This window comes from Neofelis nebulosa, chromosome 1 (genome assembly GCF_028018385.1).
Source record: "Neofelis nebulosa isolate mNeoNeb1 chromosome 1, mNeoNeb1.pri, whole genome shotgun sequence".
Taxonomy (NCBI): Eukaryota; Metazoa; Chordata; class Mammalia; order Carnivora; family Felidae; genus Neofelis; species Neofelis nebulosa.
In genome coordinates this window covers 243,327,440-243,350,540 of record NC_080782.1, presented here as the reverse complement: position 1 = coordinate 243,350,540, position 23,101 = coordinate 243,327,440, and the positions used below count along the sequence as shown (strand labels likewise).

The following is a 23,101-nucleotide window of genomic DNA, read 5'->3' as shown; positions in this document are numbered from 1 at the left end:
GCTTGCCATTTGTATGTTCATGTCATCATGATATTCAGCTAACATTTATTAATTACCTACTCTGGGCCAGGGACTATTGAGCCATGTGTTTTGTTAATCCCCACAACAAACCCCCTAGGATCTCATATTATTATCATAATTGAGGAAACTGAGGCTTTCAGTGTTGAATGAAAGCTGCACCATATCACATAGCCAACATTGTGTGATTTCAGAGTCAGGCTTTGAAACTAGCTCTTAGCCACCCACTATACTAATGGCTCTTTCCCAGTTCACAGGGAAAAAAATCAGGAAGATGGAGAATTTTCCAAATTTTTAGTCCCCCTGCCCATAGAATTTTTTTTAACTTTAGCATATGTTACGACTTGTTTGCTAATGAATTCTAGCAGGTGACAAAACAAATGAGGAAGTAGCTAATACTAATGAAAAAATCTCAGAATTTTTCTGACTCTTGAATAGACTTGAATATTTGACATTCTTGAATATTCGACAGCATTTTATGGACACAAACTTGAAGTTTTTATGTAATGCACAATTTAGTAGTACGTTGTTCCTGGTTTGTATGATAATTAATGACAGTTTCATGGGTCTTAGGAAAATACCTAGGAAAATGGCTAACTAATCAAATTGAGAATTCCTGGTACAGTAAAAAGGAGAGAGAAATAGAAGCCTGGTTTGTAAAATAGTATTGAGTTTCTGCTTGAAGAACGGATGGATTTAGATCAAGAAAAATGAAAAGGGACAAAAAAAGACAAATACACATAGGCTGGAGGAAGTTTGAATTGTCCTGGAGGCAGCCAGGAAGTCTGTGAAGCATTTGAAAGCTGGAAAGTGATGGGTATAATATACTTAAAAATGTATTGAATAAGGAGCACCTGGGTGGCTCAGTCGGTTAAGGTCCGACTTAAGCTCAGGTCATGATCTCACGGTTTGTGAGTTCAGGCCTCAGTTTGGGCCTTGTGCTGACAGCTCAGAGCCTGGAGACTGCTTTGGATTCTATGTCTCCCTCTCTCTGTGTCCCACCCCTGCTTGCTCTCTGTCTCTCAAAAATGAATAAACATTAAAAAAAAAAAAAAAAGAATGAACATTAAAAAATGTATTGAATAAGTTAAAAGCACCATGTCAGTCTGATAGGTAGAACTTTCATAAAATGTTAGAATTGCTTTGGTTAAATATCTTAATTTTTGACAGAATTATTTTGTCAGATCTAATGTGCTGCAATTCGTACCACGTTATATTTCGTATGTGATTATATTCTGAAATTGATGGAAACATTTATTTTTAATCTAGAAATATTCCCTGGGCTTTTGAAGAAATAAAGAAAGCAAGTGAGTGGGTAAGAAGAACTGAAGGACAATATCCATCTATCTGCCAACGGCTTGAATTGGGTCAAGACTGGGACTCTGCAACTAAGCAGCTATTGGGGATCCAAACCATAGACACCACTTCACCTCTTCACAGAGTTCTTAATTACAATCAAGGCTGAATCAACTGAAGTTGTATTTTAAACATTATTCATGCTTCTATGTGTAAAATAATCAGATATCAATAGATACCTATAATGAAGTTTAACTCAGATTTTATTCAATGTAGCACTCACTTTAAACAGAAACAGAATTGATTATTTTAATGAACTAACAAGTGATAACCAAATAAATATTACAATATTACAGATTTTTTGTGTTTAAATGCTTAAAGTAATAAGAGATACACCTGGCTGGTCCTGGAGCCTATTTCCTTCTCCCCTTTAAGGAGTCTGGTATAGAATCTGGCCAGCTAGGCTGAGTAAGCTGGGGAGAAACAAGGCCTTTGGCTGATGTCAGTGTTGCTGACATGCCAGCCTGTTTCCAGGCCCTGAGTATCTAGACCTTTGCCCTCGGTATGCATACTCCCTGCATCCCAGTCTGTAGATCTCTTGATACATTTTTTGTCACTCAGAGAAACTAGGTGTCTCGTGCGATTCTTTCCATGGATCTTGCTTTTGGTATTGCATCTAAAATCCTACAGTCATGTAGATTTCTTCCTATGTTATCTGGTAGAAGTTTTATAAGGTTTGCATTTTATGTTATGGTCTATGATCCATTCTGAGTTATTTTTTATGAAGGTTGTAAGGTCTTTCCATCTTCCCCTACACTACCATTTCCAGGCCGTTACCTCTCTACCTTTATGCAAAAACTTCTGTTTCTTTGAGGTTCAGTCTCTGGCCGTCCTCCAATCTGTCCTCCTTGCTGTCATTCACCAAATGTTCAGTACCTCAACACGTTTACATATGGTTCAGGATTGCCCTTTCTATTGGCAGTCCTGCCTTCATCTTGAGTGACTCCCCAAATCCTAATGTATGACCCCTCCTAACTCCCTGGACTCGAACCACAGCTATAATTGAGTCTTGGCAGAACTCTTTGATACCCAACGGATAGCAAGGAAGCTTGTGAGGTGCTACCACGAGGCCTTCTCCCACCTGCCTATCTCTCTGGGAGGCAGACATGAGACCGTTTTTTATCCCCTCCCAGTCCTGACAAGGCGTAAGGCTCAGATACAGCTACAGACTAAAAATCCTTACAGCTGCATCTAGACTTGGCTCCTCAGCATTGATGTGTCCCACAACTCACTTTGCAGTTATCTAGCTCCTTTTCGGGTGTGGGACAAGAACCAAGGGGAGCTGGCATCTTTGACTATCTTCCTCTTGCTGTTTATATAAGTAACAAATCATCTAAATCTAAAGTGGCTTGTTGTATCTTTACTGGCTATATCAATCAGATCTTGCCGTTGGCCTTGCTGCTTGACATAATCATAGAAGATAAACGCTTTTGTTTTATTAGATTAAGGGATAAAAGAATGATACTTGGTAGCAGAGTGTATGAAGGTTAACAGACTTCCTTGTGTTGTTAATGAAAACGTGTACCTGGTAAAACAAAATTTTGCAATATTTTTAAAAAATTTTTTAATGTTTATTTTTGAGAGAGAGAGAGAGAGAGAGAGAGAGAATGAGTGGGGGAGGGACTGAGAGAGAGGAAGACACAGAATCCAAAGCGGACTCCAAGCTCTGAGCTGTCAGCACAGAGCCTGATGCGGGGATCAAACCCATGAACCGTGAGATCATGACCTGAGCTGAAGTCAGAGCTTAACTAAGCCACCCAGGCACCCCTAAAATTTTGCAATATTAATCCAAATTTATTTTTTGCCTTAATTTGGATCTCCCAAAGTGCTCTCTGGATCACCAATTAGCTCTGGGATCCCTCAAATCAGTGAGACCACCTGAACATTTAATTAGTTAATGTTTACATATGGTGATTGCTGCTGAAACTCCTCATTCATTCATTCAATATTTATTGGGTACTCACTCTCTGACAGACCCTGTGCTAGGTGTGGGGGATACAACAGAGAGAAGAATCAGGTATGGCTTCTGCCCCCTGGAGCCTAGACTACAGTGGGAGCAGACAATATAAAAAATCAATCGTCTAATGCATGCACGGTTACAGCTGTAGTGAGTGATCAGGGAAGACTTTCTTGAGGAAGTGATAAATGGGAGTGGATATGTCAGGTAAGAGGGGAGAGAAAAGCATTCTAGGCAAAAGGAACAGGATGTACAAAGATCCTGGGGGATGAGCAGGTTAGCCTGACCAGGAGGCAAGTGTGGCTGGAGCAGATAAAGGGAGGGGAGTGGGGTGAGCTGTGGTTGGAGCAAGGTTGGGTCCAGGCCAGGGAGGGCCTTGTCAGCCATGTTGAGAAGTTCTGTCTCTCCAGGAGAGACAGAGTTCTCCAAGAGAACTCAGGGCTGCAGTTCTCTTTCAACATATTCCTTTTTAAACAAATGTGCTTATCATTGTGTACAATGACTACTTGGTATTGTTTCCTAATGATATACATATACTGAAGGATTTACTACTTAGGTAAACTTGAATAATCTACTTAAACTTTTTTTTTTAATATAATTTATTGTCAAGTTGGCTAACAGCGTATACAGTGTGCTCTTGGTTTTGGGGGTAGATTCCCGTGATTCATCGCTTACATACAACACCCAGTGCTCACAATATTAATCCAAATTTCAATCAGTACCCTCCTTGACCTATAACTTTAATAGGAATTCTACATCTGGAAATTCGTCTTACATATGGACGCACACACATGCGTATGTTATATATGCATGTACATATTACAGTTGCAGAACAATGTGGAAGAGAGCACATTTCAAAATTATATAAATGGGTGTTTATACATGTATGAGGTAAAAATCTGTCATAATCTAAACTGGTTACATCTGAGGAATAGGAACTTTATTTCTGTTACATACTTTTGAATTAAAAATTTTTTACAGTGAACATAAATTTTTATTTCAAAAATATATAAAAGCAGAAAAATAGTATAATCAATATAAATCCCATCATTTAAAATATTTTGCCAAATTTTTATATATTTAGAACAGTCTTCTCTTGCCTCTTCTTTTGCTATTGACTTGTTGAAGAAACAAGGTCAGTCGTCCTAAAGGATGTCCCACATTCTGGATTTGATTTGTTTCCACTTTTTCTTTCCCCATATTTCTTGTAAACTGGAAATTTGATCTAAGGTCCTGAATAGATTAAGGATCAATCTTTTTGTCAACAGGAGCCATATGGTTTGGTTCTTTTACTTTTAGTAATGCTAATATGGATCAGTGGGTTTTCCAATGTGAAGCTGTGTTTCCCCTACAACCAACAAATAATCTGTGAAGAGATACTTTGGTAGCCAGTTCGTCATCAATCTTTCACCCCATGGTTTTGTTGCCTGAATCATTTTCATGAAATATTGTGATCCTCTATCTTTTCTTCTGTGCGTATTAACTGAAATTCTTCTGAAAAAATGAGCTCTCATTAACAAATGTTATTTGTTTACAATATTTTTCTAAAAACTTATTTTAAAAAAGATATCCAATTATTAGAATTGTTGTGTCTTCCTTTTTAGACTGAATCTGTGGCAGGCAGAGAGACCGTTAAGAATGAGATGACAGGCCCAAAATGCAGTTATCTGTGCCAAGCCCCACATCAGCAAACCAAGAGTCCATACCCAACCTAACTGCAGTCTCAGCCTCTTCTAGGAATATAATCTTAACCAGGAGTCTGGAATTTCCTAGCTGTACTAGTGAGGTAGTCTGATAGACCCCAGCCTTCCCTCAAAGGACAGCGAATTTTTCTTAATCTATTCAGGACCTTAGATCAAATTTCCAGTTTACAAGAAATATGGGGAAAGAAAAAGTGGAAACAAATCAAATCCAGAAATAATCCTTTCGTTTATGACTTCATGCCCCACCTCCTTTCTGCCTTGAGAAGCTTGTTTCTTTCTGCATTTCTTCGGATCTCCTTTCTATTTGCCAAATGGAATGCTGCCCCAACGTTGAATAAAGCCAATGAGATCTTCCAATACAGTCAGCTATATTTTAATGCCACGCTCGACTGTTTTGTATTCTTAATGCTTAGTAAAGTCCTGGTACACAGGATGCATTTACTAAACTAAACTAATAAATCACTGTGCCCACTCAAAGATCTGATGTGCCTCTCCAAATGGATCCTCTGGATCATAGATCATTCTTTAGTTAACCTCAGAGTTAATTTACATGAATCTTGTAAATTAAGTCCACCACTCAAAGACACAAAAAATGAAAAGCTTGCTACCGTAAAGATTTTATTTGCAATTCAAAGTGAGAAAAATATTTTATCCTTAGGTGGATTATCCTAGCAACTTTGGATGAGTATCTTTGTCAATCATTCATAAGGGGGACAAAATACTTTATCACGTCGATGTTTTCAATGGGGAAAAAAATCTCTAGAACTTGGAAAACAAATGTTTTTTGCCCAGTCACTTAAAATTTTTTTTCCGGGGCGCCTGAGTGGCTCAGTCGGTTAAGCGTCAGACGTCAGACTTCGGCTCATGATCTCACGGTTTGTGAGTCAAGTCCCTCCCCAGCTCTGTGCTGATAGCTCAGAGCCTGGAGCCCGATTTGGATTCTGTGTCTCCCTCTGTCTGCCCCCAACCCCCCCCCCCCCCCCCCAGCTTGCACTCTGTCTCTCGCATTGTCTCAAAAATAAATAAACATTAAACAAAATTTTTTTCCTATCTTTAAACAATACTTAATACCATACAACTCTTAATTATGTTTGATTGGCTCGTTCACATGCGTTAAACGAAATCAAAATTACACAGGCACGAAAGGCCGGGCATCGCGTTCCGGCCCGCTCAGGTCTGGGCGGGAGGGGGCGCTGTTTTTCCTAGAAGGCCCAGGGCGGGCCCTTGCGCGCTCTGGACGAGGGAGGAGGCCCCACGCGGCGTTCACCCCCCTTAAGCGCCTCAGCTTCTCTTCCAGGGCGAGCTCCCGCGCTCCGGTGTTCCCCGGCCACCCCTTCCCGACCCGGGAAGCACCGGGAGCCCGCCTCCGCCGCCCGCTCCAGCTCCACGCCGGAGCCCCCCCTTCCGAGGTACCTCGTCCGCCTCCGTCCTTTCTCCTCACGCGCCCTGACAAGCCCCTCCCCCGAGCCGTTCCCACCCCTCCCCTCAGGGGCTCCCACACAGCCCTCCGGTACCCCTCGCCTGCGCCAGAGGTGCCCAGCGCGCTCGTCTCTCACGGCCCGAGCCGCCCCGCCCTTCCGCCGGAGCGCCCCTCCGCCCGCCCACCCGCTTCCCGTAGGCTCCGCGGGGCCCCGGCGCGCCCGCCTCCATCTGATTGGCTTAAGCGCCTGTCGCTCCAGGGTCCCGAGCCCGCCATTGGCGGGTTTCCCTCTCCGTCGCGTCACGCTGCCCGAGTGGATTACAGCCGAGTGCGGAGCGCGAGGAACCGCCAGGGTGTGTGTCGCAGCCGCTCGTCTTCGGCGGTTTGCTAGGCTCCTATTATGGCGGCGGCGGCTGCGGCGGTTGCGGAGGAAGCGAGCGTGACCGCAGCTGTTTCAGGTGCCGACAGCAATGGTGAGTCTCCTGAAGTCGAAGGAGAAGGTGTTGGAGCAGTGGGCCAAGAGAAGGACGCAGCCACGAAAGGAGCGGAGGCCGTTGGAGACAGCGAGGAGGACGGGGAGGATGTGTTCGAGGTGGAAAAGATACTGGACATGAAGACGGAGGGGGTACGTGGGCGCCGGGGGAGGCGAGGCTGGGCGTGCAGGGCTTGAAGTGCAGAAGCGGGGAGCGATGGGAGTTGTGTAGAGGGTTGCCGCGCGGAAACGCGAAGCCCTCCTCGAATTCACAAGGTGGAAAAGCTTGTGCAGACCCACGACGTAGGCGGGGGAAAGGAACGTGACATCCAGAGCCGACGCAAGCGCGCGCACGTTGGGAGCCCTGCGCTGACAATCCTGGACGGACTCTTGGGCTGTCTGTGGCGGTGAGGGTACGTTTCAAGAAGTTTGGAAGGGTTGTGTGGCCAGAAGAGAGGAAGCAGTGTAGGATGCGGTGTGTGAGTATCGAGGGGGCCGACCGTTGGTGAAGGATTTGTCACGGTCATCGGTGTTGAGGTAACTGTTGGGGGCCACTGCTCAGTGCTGGAAAGGAGTGACGCTGAAATCGTGCCGCTTCTCATAGTCCGTTGTCCACGCCGTCGTTTCAGTGTTTTCCAAGGCCGTGATCGATTTTCTGCTCTCAGATCGTTCAGACCTTCTCGGGCTCAGAATCGCGTCCAGGAGGTGGCCTTTAAAGGTCTCCAAAACCTGACCATTATCTTTCTTCTCTTCTTGCATATTATGTGATTGCAGCCACACAGTAATAGATGAAATTCTTCATCACACTTGGCGCTTACTGTTCTCTTTCTCCTCAGTCTCTGAGGTCTTCCTCTCTCTCCCGGAGTCAGTTTGTCTGTGAAATCTTTTTTTGACCCTGGTCCCTGCAGAGTGAGGTGCTTCTTCATTTATGCCCTCGTAACACTTTGTTTAGACCTCTGTTTTAGCACTTAAAGCACTAATCTTTATATATGTCTGCCTCTCCTGCTAGGTTTAGGCTCCTTTAATACAGGAAATACGGTTATTATTACTTTTTGTATCACTGGTACTCAGTCCACTGCCTGTGGTGCAGTAAGTGCTTTGTGTATGTCACATTATTGAATGAGTGAATGAATCATGGACTGCAGGCTGGGGTGAAGGAGAGAGGGTGGAAGGATGCACAATAAGGAAACTAATAACTAACTGGTTTCAGTAGGTAAGTGGGAGATGACCAAAGGTCCCATATCGTAGTCGGATCGGTATGTTATTTTCTATTTGTCACGTGCTACTTTGTGTTAATTTTTTTGTCCATTCATTCAGCAAACTTTTTTTTTTTTTTAAATCACATATTTTGTGCTAGGTGCAGTGTTAAGTTCTGAGGATATAGAGGTGAATTGTAGCGTACACGGTTGCTTACACTGAAAAGTTCTGGCTATTGAGGATAAATAATTGAAGTCTAATGCCATTAATATTATTGTTAGTTGCAATACAGTAAACGTAGGAACTTTGTTTTGTATAGTTTTCCCAAATATATTACAAAAGCGCCTTGATGAGAGTAGAGCCGGTCTTTTTAAAAATTTTTTAATGTTCATTTATTTTGAGAGAGAGCGTGAACAGGGGAGGAGCAGAGAGACAGGGAGACACAGAATCTGAAGCAGGCTCCAGGCTCTGAGCTGTCAGCACAGCGCCTGTCGCAGGGTTCGAACCCACAAACCACAAGATTATGATCTGAGCTGAAGTCGGATGCTTAACCAACTGAGCCATCCAGATGCCCCAAGAGAATAGAGCCAGTCTTAAACTGTTTTTGTATCACCTTCATTTAATACAAGTGCTTGGCACATATAAGATATTTAGAAAAATCCGGGCACCTGGGTGGCTCAGTTGGTTAAGCATCCGACTCTTGATTTCAGTTCAGGTTGTCATCTCCTGTTTCCTGAGCCCAAGTAGGGCTCTGCACTGACAGTGGAGAGCCAGCTCTGGATTCTCTCTCTCCCTCTCTCTCTCTCTGCCCCTGCCCCCGCCTTAAACCAATTAAATAAACATTTAAAAAAAGATATTTAGAAAAATATTTGGTTAGGAGAGTAAAAGCTTTAGAATTAAGGTGATTCACCTATTTGGTATAATATTTTTTAATGTATTTTATTTTAATTCCAATATAGTTAAGTTCATACAGTATTTAATATATCTGGTCCCAAAGAATTGTAGGCACTATACCCAAAGTCTCCTATTCTAGTCAAAAGTGGATGAAACTAAGAAGCTTAAGTGTTTAAGACATTAAGGGTACAATTGGGTGAGAATTCTAGTTTTCAGGGCCTTGTATTTTTAGATGCTCTTGCAAGTGAGTGATTTGTAAGATGAAAAGTATTAACTCAGCAGAACAGGACTGTGGCAGTTACTTTAGAAGTACTGCTGAGTGAGCCAGCCAGTTGAAAAACAAAAGGGTCCTGGTAGCAGTTTGGTTGGCCTTCTTATAATCTTGTCTATGGTATTTCTGTTGTTCGTAAGCCACCAGACTGTGCTATCCTGATAGATAGACTAAGACCATCATTATGATGAGGGTTGGCTTGGAGGAACAGCCTCAATGCTAAATTTATATATAAATTTATATATTGGCGTTTATATATTCTTTCAGTTTATTGCTAACTAATTTTTTGTATGTTTTCAGAAGAATTAAATGAATCTGACAAATCTTGGGTTTTACCTTCAATTTTGAATTGGAGTCATTTTTACATAATAAAAAACTGGCATTTTTTTAGTGCCAGTTTATGGGCATTTGATTTGATTTTGTAGTGTATAAGTAAATACTTTAGTTATACAATTTAGTGAATTATCACAAAGCCAGCACCTGTGTAACCTCCACCCAAATGAGGAAATATTAGAGTGCCATCCCTAAAAACCTCTTTTGAATCCCCTTTTCGATCAGTACCCCCATCCTCACCCAGAATCATTGTCCTGAATTATTATATGATAATAGGTTTTGTGCTTTGGTTCGTAATTTTTCCATCTAAGGATGCATTCCTTGACACTTGAGTGTCATTTTACCTGTTTTTTTCTTTTTCTCTCTTTCTTTCTTTCTTTCTTTCCTTCTTTCTTTTCATATTTTCTTTTCATTTATTTATTGATTTATTAGTTTATTTATTTATTTTGAGAGAGAGTGTGTGCTGGAGGGGTAGAGAGAGAGAGAGAGAGAGAGAGAATCCCAAGCAGCTTCTGCACTGTCAGCACGTGGAGCCCAATGCGGTGCTCGAACTCACCAACTGTGAGATCATGACCTGGGCCGAAATCAGTAGTCAGACACTGAACCAACTGAGCCACCCAGGTGCCCCTTTTTCTTTCATTTAAATGGAATCTCACAATATTTATTTTGTGTGTCTGGGTTTTTCCCTCAACAATATCTTTGTGAGATTTAATCCATGTTGTGTGGAGCTGTATTTTATTTCATTTTCATTGCTGCACATTATTCGGGTGCGTGTATATATTACAGCCTATCTTTTCTCCTACTGTTAAGGGGCATTTGGGTTGTTTCCAGGTTTTGGCTGTTATGAATAATGCTTCTGTGATGAACATGTCTCCTGATATATTGTGTACATGTTTCCCTTGGTTATAAACACTAAATGGAATTGTTCAGACTTAAGGGACACAGGTATCTTCAACGTTCAGTGGAAACTATTTTTGAAAGCGGTTGTACCAATTTACACTATTACTAATGGTTTATGAGATTCCCTTTTGTTTTGCATCCTATCAGCACTTGATATGGTCAGACTTTTTTTTTTTTTTTTTTTTTTTTTTTGGGACAGAGAGAGAGCATGAACGGAGGAGGGGCAGAGAGAGAGGGAGACACAGAATCGGAAACAGGCTCCTGGCTCCGAGCCATCAGCCCAGTGCCTGACGCGGGGCTCGAACTCAGGGACCGCGAGATCGTGACCTGGCTGAAGTCGGACGCTTAACCGACTGCGCCACCCAGGCGCCCCTGGTCAGACTTTTTATTTCTAGCCAGTTCTGATGGGTTCATGGTGGTATTTCCTACTTTTAATTTGTATTTTTCTGATCCTACATTAGTAATCAGTGTTGAAATCATTGAGCATCTTTTCATATACTTAATGGAGATTTAGTTATCCTCTTTTATGAAATCTCTTTCTACTGGGTTGTCTGTCTTTATTGATTTGTTGATATGTATTTTGATTCATACCTTTTGTTGGTGATGTGAGCAGATCTCTTTCCCTGCTATCTTTTGATGAACAGTTTATATAGTTAATGTAAGGAAACTTTGTCGTGATGTTGAGTGCTTTTTATGTTTGGTTTGAGAAATCTTTCTCTACCCTAGATATTCTCTATAATTTTTTTTCTAGGTGCTCTTTTGTTTTCCCTTTCAGATTTTATGTTTAACACTTCACTTAGAATTGATTTTGTGCATAGTGTAATGTGGGGGTCATGTTTCATTGAGCAGATCTTTCTTATTTTTCTTCTAACAATGCTTTATAGATTTTAGAATCAACTTGCCAATTTCCTTACATAAAAACTTGGGATTTTTATTGGAATTTGCATTGAATCTGTGGATAAATTTAGGATCAGTTTAATTTCTTTCAGTAATGTCTTATAGTTTTCTGTGTTGAGGTCTTAAACATCTTTTATTAAATATATTTTTAGGTAGGGGCACCTGGGTGGCTCAGTCGGTTAAGCGTCCAACTTCGGCTCAGGTCATGATCTCGTGGTCCGTGAGTTTGAGCCCCACATCGGGCTCTGTGCTGACAGCTTAGAGCCTGGAACCTGCTTCAGATTCTGTGTCTCCCTCTCTCTCTGGCCCTCCCCTGCTCATGCTGTGTCTCACTCTCTCTCTCAAAAATAAATAAACATTAAAAAAAATTTTTTTAAATATATTTTTAGGTATATTTGATATTTTTGATGCAATAATAGTCTTTTTAAAAATTCCATTGTGTTTGTTGCTCATATAGAGAAATACATTTAATTTATGCATATGTGCCCTCAGTTGGTTAAAGACATTCCCTTCTATCTTTAGTTACTAAATAATTTTATGAATGGGTGTTGAATTTCATTAAAAATTTTTTTCTGGGGCGCCTGGGTGGCTCGGTCGGTTGAGCGTCCGACTTCGGCTCAGGTCACGATCTCACGGTCCGTGAGTTCGAGCCCCGCGTCGGGCTCTGTGCTGACGGCTCAGAGCCTGGAGCCTGTTTCGGATTCTGTGTCTCCCTCTCTCTCTGCCCCTCCCCTGTTCATGGTCTGTCTCTCTCTGTCTCAAAAATAAATAAACGTTTAAAAAAAAAATTTTTTTTTCTGCATCTGTCAAGGTGATCACATAATTTTTCTCTTTTAAGTTTACTTACCTATTTTGAGAAAGAGACTGTGAGCAGGGGAGGGGCAGTGAGAGAGAGGGAGAGGGAGAGGGAGAGGGAGAGAATCCCAAGCAGGCTCCATGCTGTCAGTGCAGAGCCCAATGTGGGCCCTGAACCCACAAACTGAGATCATGACCTGAGCCCAAACCATGAGTCAGATGCTTAACCGACTAAGCCACCCAGGCTCCTCTCTAACATCTTGAGGTGGATACATAGCTAACTGTTTTTCAGCCTTTGTTTTTTTTCAAATTATATGCCTTTAGTACTATAAATTACCCTCTGATCTTAGTTTAGGTGCAACTCATAAATTATGTTTGTACTATGTTTTCATTCAGGTAAAAATATTTTCCAATAGCTATAACTTATGTGTAAATACATTGCTTAATTTCTAAACATTTGAGAGTATTACTAATATTCCATGTGCTTAAAAAAATTTTAATTTTAACTGACATATATCTATATATTGTTTAACATTGAATATTTGCTTGATTAATTGGGTTATTTAAAATCTATAATATTGTTGCCAGCAAGCAAGGCAGCCATTACTTAGGAGGTTGAAGCTAGAAAGATGGGAAACTAATTTGAGAATAATTTACATGCATGAGCTGTTCTCAGTTTCATATTCCTAATATTATTGATTATTGTAACATTTTTTATGACGTGTTCCTTGTCGACTTTAAAGCAACACTAAAACAGACTAGATATTTTTACTTCTATTATTAACACATTTGGAATCCATTGAAATGCGTAATTACAGTTGCACTTTTTTTTTTTTTTTTTTAACATTTCATGCTTATAATACCCTGGGACCCATTGGCCTTGAGACTGTTTCTAAAAAAATTTTAACTAATTATCTAATGTATGCACTTTTGGAGGATAGGAGGACTGTCTTCTGCCTTTTTGGTTTGGCTCACTGAGTAAGCTAAAAGAAAACTTGGCTACCAAGAAAATAGACTGTTTCTGGCATTTTGAAGATAAATTTATCATGAAATTTAATATATGGCAAAGCCCTGGGCAATATTTGGATCTACAGGATTTCTGTAAAAGAACATCTAGTTCATGGATTTAATCTGTTTTCTATACTGTTGTATCTCTAAGACTCAAAGTTCCTAACATATAGTGACTTTCAATAAATATTTGTTCAATGAATGAATGAAACAAAACTGCTGAAATAAAGATCAATAACAGTTATTAACAAATGAAATCTGGAGCTAGAATTGAGATGTGCTACTTAATACTGGAGAATGGTTGTTCATGCACTTACTCTCATTGACCAGGTTGAGCTTAATTGACAGGTAGCACTAAATTTATAACTGTGTTCAATGTAAAAGTAAATGTTTACTAGTTTTTTTTACTGTTTTTTTTTTTGTTTTTTTTTTTTTTAGTCATCAGAAAAGTTGTAAGAATTATATGCAGCCTCACATATACCTTCGTGCATATCCCCCAGTTGTTAATACTGATTTTGTCTTTTTCCTCTATTTATATACATTTTTTTTCTGTCCCATTTGAAGGTAAATAAGGGTTTAAAAGCTACATTGAGTAGCAGATACTACTGTTTCTATGTACACATAAAAATAATGGGGCACAAGCATCGGTCCCTTCATCCTGTTATGTAACTGACCCATCAAACTATCAGTTTAGACTTAGTTATTATTTTAAGATTATGAGGCTTATCTTTAAAAGTTAAGTTGCACTTTTTTCCCATTATTTCTTAGTTTTCAATTCTACTAGTTTCCAATCCAAGACCAATGTTGGTCTTTCTACAGGTGGCAGAATGATTGAAAGGCAGTGTAGGTATGTTGAAGGGTAAAAGGAGAGGGACCAGCACTTGGCCTTTGGTTTGGAAAGTTTATTGCCTCGGTGGTTGTGTGAATAACATCAGGCAGGTGTTAAGTGTAAGATAGAATAGTGCTCTGCAGGTCAACTGGGAAACTATTTCATCTATTCTTGCTTCTCAGTGAGATTGGATATTGAGCAGAAAAGATAAACCAGAAATCTGGAGGAGCAAAAATTTGGAATATATGTGATAAAGACTTTTTTTAATGTTTACTTATTTTTGAGAGAGTGAGCATGAACGGGGGAGGGGCAGAAAGAGAAGGAGACAGAGGATCTGAAGCAGGCTCTCCAATGACAGCTGAAACCACAAACAGTATTCAAACTCACGAACCCGTGAGATCATAACCTGAGCTGAAATCAAGTCAGACCCTTACCCAACTGACCCACCCAGGCACCCCAATGTATGATAAAGATTTGATAGCCATAAAACATTAAAAAGAAAAATTATTATAAATGAGTGAGAAAATGGGCAAACGACAATAGGTAATTTTTAAGTCTTGTTTATTGTAGTTTCACATACATGTTTCTCTATTTATGTATCTTAAAATTTGCCATCTTAATGTTTTTAAGGGCAAATGCATAGAGACAGAAGAGTCATTAAGTGCATTTGGGTAGATATGCAGCCATCACCACTGTCCATCTCTAGAACTTTTTCATCTTTCCAAATGAAACTGTCCCTATTAAACAATAATCCTCCTCCCCTGAACCCCTGGTATCCACCATTCTACTTTCTGTCTCGGTGAATCTGCTAATTCAGGTGCTTAATGTAAGTGGAACCATGCAATATTTGTCCTTCTGTTTCTGGCTTATTTCACCGACCATAGTATTTTCAGGGTTCATCCATCTTATAGAATGTGTCAGAATTTCCTTCGCTTTTAAGACTGCATAATGTTTCATTGTATGTGTATACCACGTTTTGTTTATCCATTTATCTGTTGAAGGACACTTGGGTTATTTCCATTTTTTGGCTGTTGTGGACCGTACACTACTGGACATGGTTGAATGCATACTTGTTTGAATTCCTGTCTTCAGTTCTTTTGGGTATATACCCAGCAGTGGAATTATCGGGCCATAAGGTAATTCTGTTTAACTTTTTGAAGAATTGCCAACTGTTTTCCACAGCAGCTGTAACAGACAGCAGCTGTAACACTCCTACCACTAATGTCAGAAGGTTCTAATTTCTCCCCATTCTCACACACATTTGTTTTACATGTTTTTGCTTCTTTTAATATACCCATCTAGTAACTGCTGTGAAATAGTGTCTCATGGGTTTTATTTGCATTTCCCTAAGGACTAATGGTGATAAGCATCTTTTCATATGCTTATTGGCCATTTGTATATCTTGTTTAGAAAAATGTTTGGTCAAGTCCTTTCCCCTTTTTAAGTGGGTTGTTTGCCTTATTTTTCTGTTTCGTTTCTTAGTTTTTTGTTTGTCTTATTTTTGAATTATAGGAATTGTTTACATATTGTGGATATTAATCCTTTATCAGATGCGACTTGTAAATATTTTCTTCAGTTCTATAGGTTGCCTTTTCACTATGTTGATAATGTCCTTTGATGCACAAAAGTTTTTAATTTTGATGAACTCCTCTCACCTATTTTTGTTTTTGTTTTTGTTTTTGGAGTTAAATTCAAGAATGCATTGTCAAATCCAAGGTCCTGAAGATTTACCCCTATGTTTTCTTCTAAAAATTTTATGGTTTCTTAAATTTAGGTCTGATTCATTTTGAGTTAATTTTTGTATATGGTATGAGGTAGGGTCCAGCTTCCTTTTTTGGGGGGGAAATCCAGTTGTTTCAGCACAATTTGTTTCCATATTGGACTTGACACCCTTATCAAAAATCAATAGGCCAGGGAGCCTGGGTGGCTCAGTTGGTTGGGCGTCCGACTTTGGCTCAGGTGATGATCTCACCGTCTGTGGGTTTGAGCCCCGCATTGGGCTCTGTGCTGACAGCTCAGAACCTGGAGTCTGCTTCGGATTCTATGTCTCCCTCTCTCTCTCTGCCCCTCCCCCGCTCAAGCTCTGTCTCTGTCTCTCTCAAAAATAAATAAACATTAAAAAAATTGTTTTTAGAAATCAATAGGCCATAGATGTATGGGTTCATTCTTGGATTTTTCTGTGTCTGTCCTGATGCCAGTACCATACTGTTTTGATCACTGCAGCTTCGTAGTAAGTTTGTAAGTCTTCTTACCTTGTTGGTTAAATTTATTCCTAAGTGTTTTATTCTTTTAGGTGCTGTTATAAATGGAATTGTTTTCTCAATTTCCTTTTTGGGAGGAGTTTGGGAAGATGGTGGAGTAGGAGGACCCAGAGCTCACCCCATCCCATATTTACAACTAGATAACGTCTACATCCGAGCTAGTAAACTGGAGAGCAATCTGAAGACTGGTGGAAGAAATTCCACAACTAAATATAGAGAAGAAGCTGCATCTGAAAGGTTAGGAAGGTCAAAAAGGCAGAGGGAGGCTGCCTGCAGGAGAGAGGGAGCTGCATTGCATGGAGAGAGCAGAGAAAGGGGCCCTCACACCAGGGACCTCACACGGGGAAAACTAATCCCCATAACATTAAAAACCAGAGGAGCCAAGTTCTGTGAGTTTATAAAACCAGTGGGGCTTGGAACCTGGAACTTTAAAAGTCACCTGACTCAGCACTGCACTGGCCACTAGGGTGAGTGATAGCTAGGTGGCCACCCTTAAATAAGAGACAGCAACCTTTGTGGAGAGGCAACATAAAAACAGCATGCATACGACACTGGGGGCATAGAGGAGACAGATCTGTTCATACTGATTTTGGACCATGTTGGGGGACTTCTTTGAAAACAAAGGAGCTGGCAGGTGCTGTTTTCTTCTCCACTCCCACCAGCATAAACTCAGAGCCACCTATAGGAGGCAGAGCTGCACAAACACTTGCTACCTAATGTGCTAGCAGTATGCCATGCCCATGATTTCTCCTGAGAACTCGCCCGCTCCAGGCCTGCTAACCTTGGTCCTGGACTCAGGATGAATTTTGTTAAAGCCACGCACGCTCACTCCAATACCCAGCATATTGCACCCAGCCACATGCTCCCACCCACTCTCGTGCACCAGGCCCACCCATACCCAGCTATCATCATGCACCATGCCAGCCTTTTAGCCCCTGCCACCTCCATGCACAGCTCCCAGCTGCTATAGCACTTCAAGGAATCCAGCATTGGACTAGTGGTCCAACCCAAAATTTGCTAACAACATCATCCTGCTCCCAGGCTCCCTGATGGGCATGCCCCCCTCAGAGCTGTCTTGCCTGGGTCCCACTAACACCAGAGAGCGGGCACAGCCCACAAAGGTAGAGAGTCAGTGCAAACAATTGCACTGAAAGGAAATGTGACTAAGATACAACAGCCAAGTATAAGCAACATACGATACTCTCTAAGTGCCAGGTTCTGGTGAACAGGGGACACTGCACTGCAGGGCACACCAGGCCATCCTCTTCATAAAGTTACTACTTTCAAGAGTAGAAGGCATAGCTGACTTTCTTTTGTGTGTGTGTGTGTGTGTGTGTGTGTGTGTGTGTGTATAATATAATTTATTGTCAAATTGGTTTCCTTATAACACCCAGTGCTCATCCCAACAGGTGCCCTCCTCAATGCCCATCACCCGCTTTCCCCTCTCCCCGACCCCCCAATCAACCGTCAGTTTGTTCTCAGTATTTGAGTCTCTTATGGTTTTCCTCCTTACCTCTCTCTAACTTTTTTTCCCCTCTTCCCCTCCCCCATGGTCTTCTCTTAAGTTTCTCAGGATCCACATATGAGTGAAAATATATGGTATCTGTCTTTCTCTGACTGACATATTTCACTTAGCATAATACTCTCCAGTTCCATCCATGTTGCTACAAATAACCAGATTTCATTCTTTCTCATTGCCAAGTAGCATTTCATTGTATATGTAAAATTGCTGACTTTCTTAACAGAAACAGAGAGGCATACAAAATGAGGACATAGAAATTTATCCAAAATGAAAAAACAGGACAAGGCTATGGTCAGAGATCTAAGCAAAACATATATGACATGCCTAATAGAGAATTTAAAACAGTGATCATAAGTATACTCACTTGACTTGAGAAAAGAGTAGAAGACATGAGTGATACCCTTAACACAGAGATAAGGAATAACATAGCAAAGATAAAGGGCTTAAATAAACAAGTGAGAAACACACTTGATGAAATGAATAGCAGTATGGAAGAAGCAGAGAAACAAATTCATGACCTAGAAGACCGTAATGGAAAGTAACTAAGTTGAACAAAAGACAGAAGGAGAATTACACAAAACAAGAATAGACTTAGGGAGGCTCCTGTGTGGCTCATGTGGTTGAGTATCTGACTCGATTTTGGCTCAGATCATGATCCCAGGATTGTGGTATCAAGCCCCACATTGGGCTCTGTGCTGACCATGGATTCTCTCTCTCCTTCTGCTATTCTCCCCTGTTTACAATCTCTCTCTAAAAACATAATAAAATTAAATTTAAGAAAGAACAGCTTAATGGAGCACCTGGGTGGCTCAGTCAGTTAAGCGTCCGACTTTGGGTCAGGTCATGATCTTGCAGTTTGTGAGTTTGAGCCCCACATTGGGCTCTGTACTGGGAGCTCGGAGCCTGGAGCCTGTTTCAGATTCTGTGTCTCCCTCTCTTTCTGTTCCTCCCTCGCTCACACTCTGTCTCTGTTTCTCTCTGTCTCTCAAAAATAGGTAAAGACAAAAAAAAAAAAAAAAAAAAAGAATAGCTTAGGGAACTCAGTGACACCATCAATCAATATTAATGTTATAGGAGTCTCAGAAGAAGACGGGAGAGAAAAGGGGGCAGAGATTTTATTTAATGAAATAAAAGCTGAAAACTTCCCTAATCTGGGAAAAGAAACCGATATCCATATCCAGGAGGCACAGAGGACTTCCATCAAAATCAACAAAGCAGATTCATGCCAAGACATACTGTAATTAAATTTGCAAAATACAGTGATAAAGAAAAAATTTTTAAAGCAGCAACACACAAGTCAGTAACTTACAAAGGAAAGCCCGTAAGGCTAGTGGGAGATTTTTCAGCAGAAACTTGGCAAGCTGGTAGGGAGTGGCATGATGTATTCATTGTGGTGAATGGGAAAAATCTGCAGCCAAGAATACCCTGTCCAGCAAGGGTATCATTCAGAATAGAAGGAGAGTTTCCTGGGCAATAAATAAATAAATAAATAAATAATCACTAAACCAGCCCTGAAAGAACTGTTAAAGAGGACTCTTTGAAAAGATAGACCAAAAGTGACAGTATAGAGGTATGAAATACAGTAAAAATGAATATTTCTATAAAAAATCAGTCAAGGAACTCATACACAAAAGAAAGGATGTAAGATACACTAATATATACTTAACCTACAATGTGGGGAGTGGAGGAGGGAAAATGAGCTCAAACTTAAATGACCATCAATTTAATATAGACTGCTATATGTAAAAGAGGTTATGTACAAATCTAATGGGAACCATGTCAAAAACCACTAATAAACATACAAAAGAGAAAGAAATCTAAATATATCAGTAAAGAAAATCAACAAAACATGAAAGAAAGAAAGAAAAGATCAGAGAAAATCTTCAGAAACAACCACAAAATTAGCAATAAAATGTCAATAAATACATATTTACCAATAGTTACTTTGAATGTAAATAGACCAAACACTCCAATCAAAAGACATGGGATGACAGAATAGATAAAAGACCAAGAGTCATCTATATGTTGCCTACAAGAGACTTGTTTTAAACCTAAAGACATCTGCAGATTGGAAGTGAGGGAATGAGGAAACATCTGTCATGCAAATGGATATCAAGAGAAAGCTGGAGTAATGATACTTAGGTTGGAAAAAATAGACTTGGGAATAAAGACTGTAACAAGAAACAAAGACACTATATAATGGGACAATTCAACAAGAAGATACAACAGTTGTAAATATTTATGCACCCAGCTTGGAAGCGCCCATACATAAAACAGTAACAAACATAAAGGAACAAACCAATAATAATACAGTAACCGTAGCGGACTTTAACATCCCACATACATCAGTAGATCATCTAAACAGAAAATCAACAAGGAAACAATGGCTTTGATTGACACACTGGATCAGATGGATTTAACAGATAATTTCAGAATATTCCATCCTAAAAGAACAGAACACACATTCTTTTCAAGTGCACACAGAACATTCTCCAGAATAGATCACATCAGCTCACAAAACCAGGCTCAACAAATTCAAGATTGAAGTTATACCGTGAATCTTTTTGACCACAACACTATGAAACTGGAAGTCAGCCAGAAGAAAAAATCTAGAAAGACTACAAATACATGGAGGTTAAGTAACATACTACTAAACAATGAATAGGTGAACCAGGAAATTAAAAAAAAAAAAAAAAATTAAAAAGTACATGGAAACAAATGAAAATTGAAACATAACAGTCCAAAACCTCTGGGATGATGCAAAAGTAGTCCTAAGAGGGAAGTTTATAGCAATATGGGCCTACCTCAAGAAGCAAGAAAAATCTCAAATAAACAATTTAACCTTACGTCTAAAGAAGCTAGAAGAATAACAAAAAAGAAAGAAGGAAAAAAAAAACAGCAGGAAGGAAATGATAAAGATTAGAGCAGAAATAAATGATACGGAAACTAAAAAGTAAAACCCAAAAGAACAGATCAATAAAACGAGGAGCTGGTTCTTTGGAAAAAGTAAAATTGATAAACTTCTAGCCAGAGATATCAAGAAAAAAAGAGAAAGGACTGAAATAAAAATCACAAATGAGATCAGAGAAGTAACAACTAACATGATAGTAATATAAATAATCATAAGAGAATATTATGAAAAACTGTATGCCAACAAAATGGACACCCTAGAAAAAAATGGATAAATTCCTAGAAACATATAAACCACTAAAACAGAAAGAAATAGAAATTTGAACAGTCCAATAGCCAGCAAAGAAATTGAGTTACTATTAAAAATTTCCCAACAAACGAAAGTGTAGGACCTGGTGGGTTCATAGGAAAATTCTACTAAACATTTAAAGAGGAGTTAATACCTATTCTTCTCAAAACTATTCCACAAAATTAAAAAGGAAGGAAAACCTCCAAATTCATTCTGTGAGGCCAGCATTACCCTGATCCCAAAACCAGATAGACACCACTAAAAAAGAGAACTACAGGCCTATATCCCTGATGAACACAGATACAAAAATTCTCAACAAAATACTAGGAAACCAGATCTAACAATACATTAAAAAAATCATTCACTGTGGTCAAGTGGGATTTATTCCTGGGTTGCAAGGGTTGTTCCGTATTTGCAAATCAGTCAACATGGTACATCACTTCAGTAACAGAAAGGATAATGGGGCATCCAGGTGACTCAGTCAGTTGAGCATCTGACTCTTGATTTCAGCTCAGGTCATAATCTCATGATTTGTGGGATGAAGCCCCACAAAATTGTCTGTGCAGACAGCATGGAGCCTGCTTGAGATTCTTTCTCTCTCTCTCTTTCTCTCTCTCTGTGTCTCTCCCCCACTCTCTCTCCCCCTTGCACATGCATGCATACTCTCTCTCAAAATAAACTTAAAAAAAAAAAAAAGAAAAGAACCTATAGGATCATTTTAATAGATGTAGAAAAAAAAGCATTTGACAAAGTATAACATCTGTTCATGATAAAAACCCTCAACAAAGTAGGTTTAGAGGGAACATACTTCAATATGATAAAGGCCATATTTGGAAAACCCACAACTAACATTATCCTTAATGGGGAAAAACAGAGCTTCTTCCTAAGGTCATGAATAAGACAAGGATGTCCACTCTCACCACTTTTATTCAACATAGTACTGGAAGTCCTAGCCACAGCAATCAGACAATAAAAAGAAATGAAAGCCATCCAAATTGGTAAGGAAGTAGTAAAATTTTCACTATTTGCAGATAACATGATATTCTATACAGAAAACCCCCAAAGACTCCACCAAAAAACTGCTAGAACTGATAAACGAATTTGGTAAAGTCACAGGATACAAAATCAATGTACAGAAATCTGTTGCATTTCTGTACACCAGTAGTGAAGTGGCAGAAAGAGAAATTAAGAAAATGATCCCATTTACAGTTGCACCAAAAATGATAAAATTCCTTGGAATAAACCTAACCAAAGAGGTGAAAGACCTGTACTCTGAAAACTATAAAACTCTGATGAAAGAAATTGAAGACGACACAAAGAAGTGGAAAGACATTCCTGCTCATAGATTGGAAGAATAAATATTGTTAAAATGTCTGTACTACCCAAAGCAGTCTACACATTTAATGTAATCTCTGTCAAAATACCAATAGCATTTTTCATGGAACCTAGGACAGAAAATCCTAAAGTTTGTATGGAACCATAGAAGACCCCAAATAACCAAAGGAGTCTTGGGGGGAAAAAAAGAACGAAAAAAAGCAAGGCTAAAGGCCTCACAATTCTGGACTTCAAGTTATATTACAAAGCTGTAGTAGTCAACAGTATGGTACTGGGACAAAAATAGACACATAGATCAATGGAATAGAAAACCCAGAAGTAAACCTACAATTATATGGTGATTAATCTTTGACAAAGCAGGAAAGAACCTCCAATGGGAAAAGGACAGTCTCTTAACTGTTACATGGTCAATTAATCTTTGACAAAGCAGGAAAGAATATCCATTGGGAAAAGGACAGTCTCTTCAACAAATGGGAAAATGGGGGGGGGGGGGAGAGGAAAATTGGAACACTTTCTTACACCATACAGGAAAAAAAAAAATCAAAATGAATTGAAGACATAAATGTGATACCTGAAACCATAAAAATCTTAGAAGAGAGCACAGGTAGTAATTTCTCTGACATCGGCCATAGCAACTTTTTTCTAGATCTATCCCCTAAGGCAAGGGAAACAAAAGCAAAAAACTATTGGGACTACATCAAAATAAAAAGCTTCTGCACAGTGAAGGAACAATC

General features: G+C 39.8%; 2 protein-coding genes across 8 annotated transcripts in view; both read left to right on the top strand.

Moving 5' to 3' along the window:
• Nucleotides 1–3,892, top strand: part of PARP4 (poly(ADP-ribose) polymerase family member 4) — a 121,523-nt gene extending 117,631 nt beyond the window's left edge. For all 4 annotated transcript variants that reach the window (XM_058690589.1, XM_058690585.1, XM_058690592.1 and 1 more), the window contains one exon: nucleotides 1,288–3,892. In XM_058690589.1, the coding sequence (XP_058546572.1) occupies nucleotides 1,288–1,483 (196 nt within the window). In that variant the 3' untranslated portion in view covers nucleotides 1,484–3,892. The remainder of the gene's footprint in view (nucleotides 1–1,287) is intronic.
• Nucleotides 3,893–6,759: 2,867 nt separating this feature from the next.
• MPHOSPH8 (M-phase phosphoprotein 8) overlaps nucleotides 6,760–23,101 on the top strand; it is a 52,864-nt gene continuing 36,522 nt past the window's right edge. For all 4 annotated transcript variants that reach the window (XM_058690568.1, XM_058690562.1, XM_058690581.1 and 1 more), the window contains exon 1: nucleotides 6,760–7,079. In XM_058690568.1, coding sequence (XP_058546551.1) covers nucleotides 6,855–7,079 — 225 coding nt within the window. In that variant the 5' untranslated portion in view covers nucleotides 6,760–6,854. The remainder of the gene's footprint in view (nucleotides 7,080–23,101) is intronic.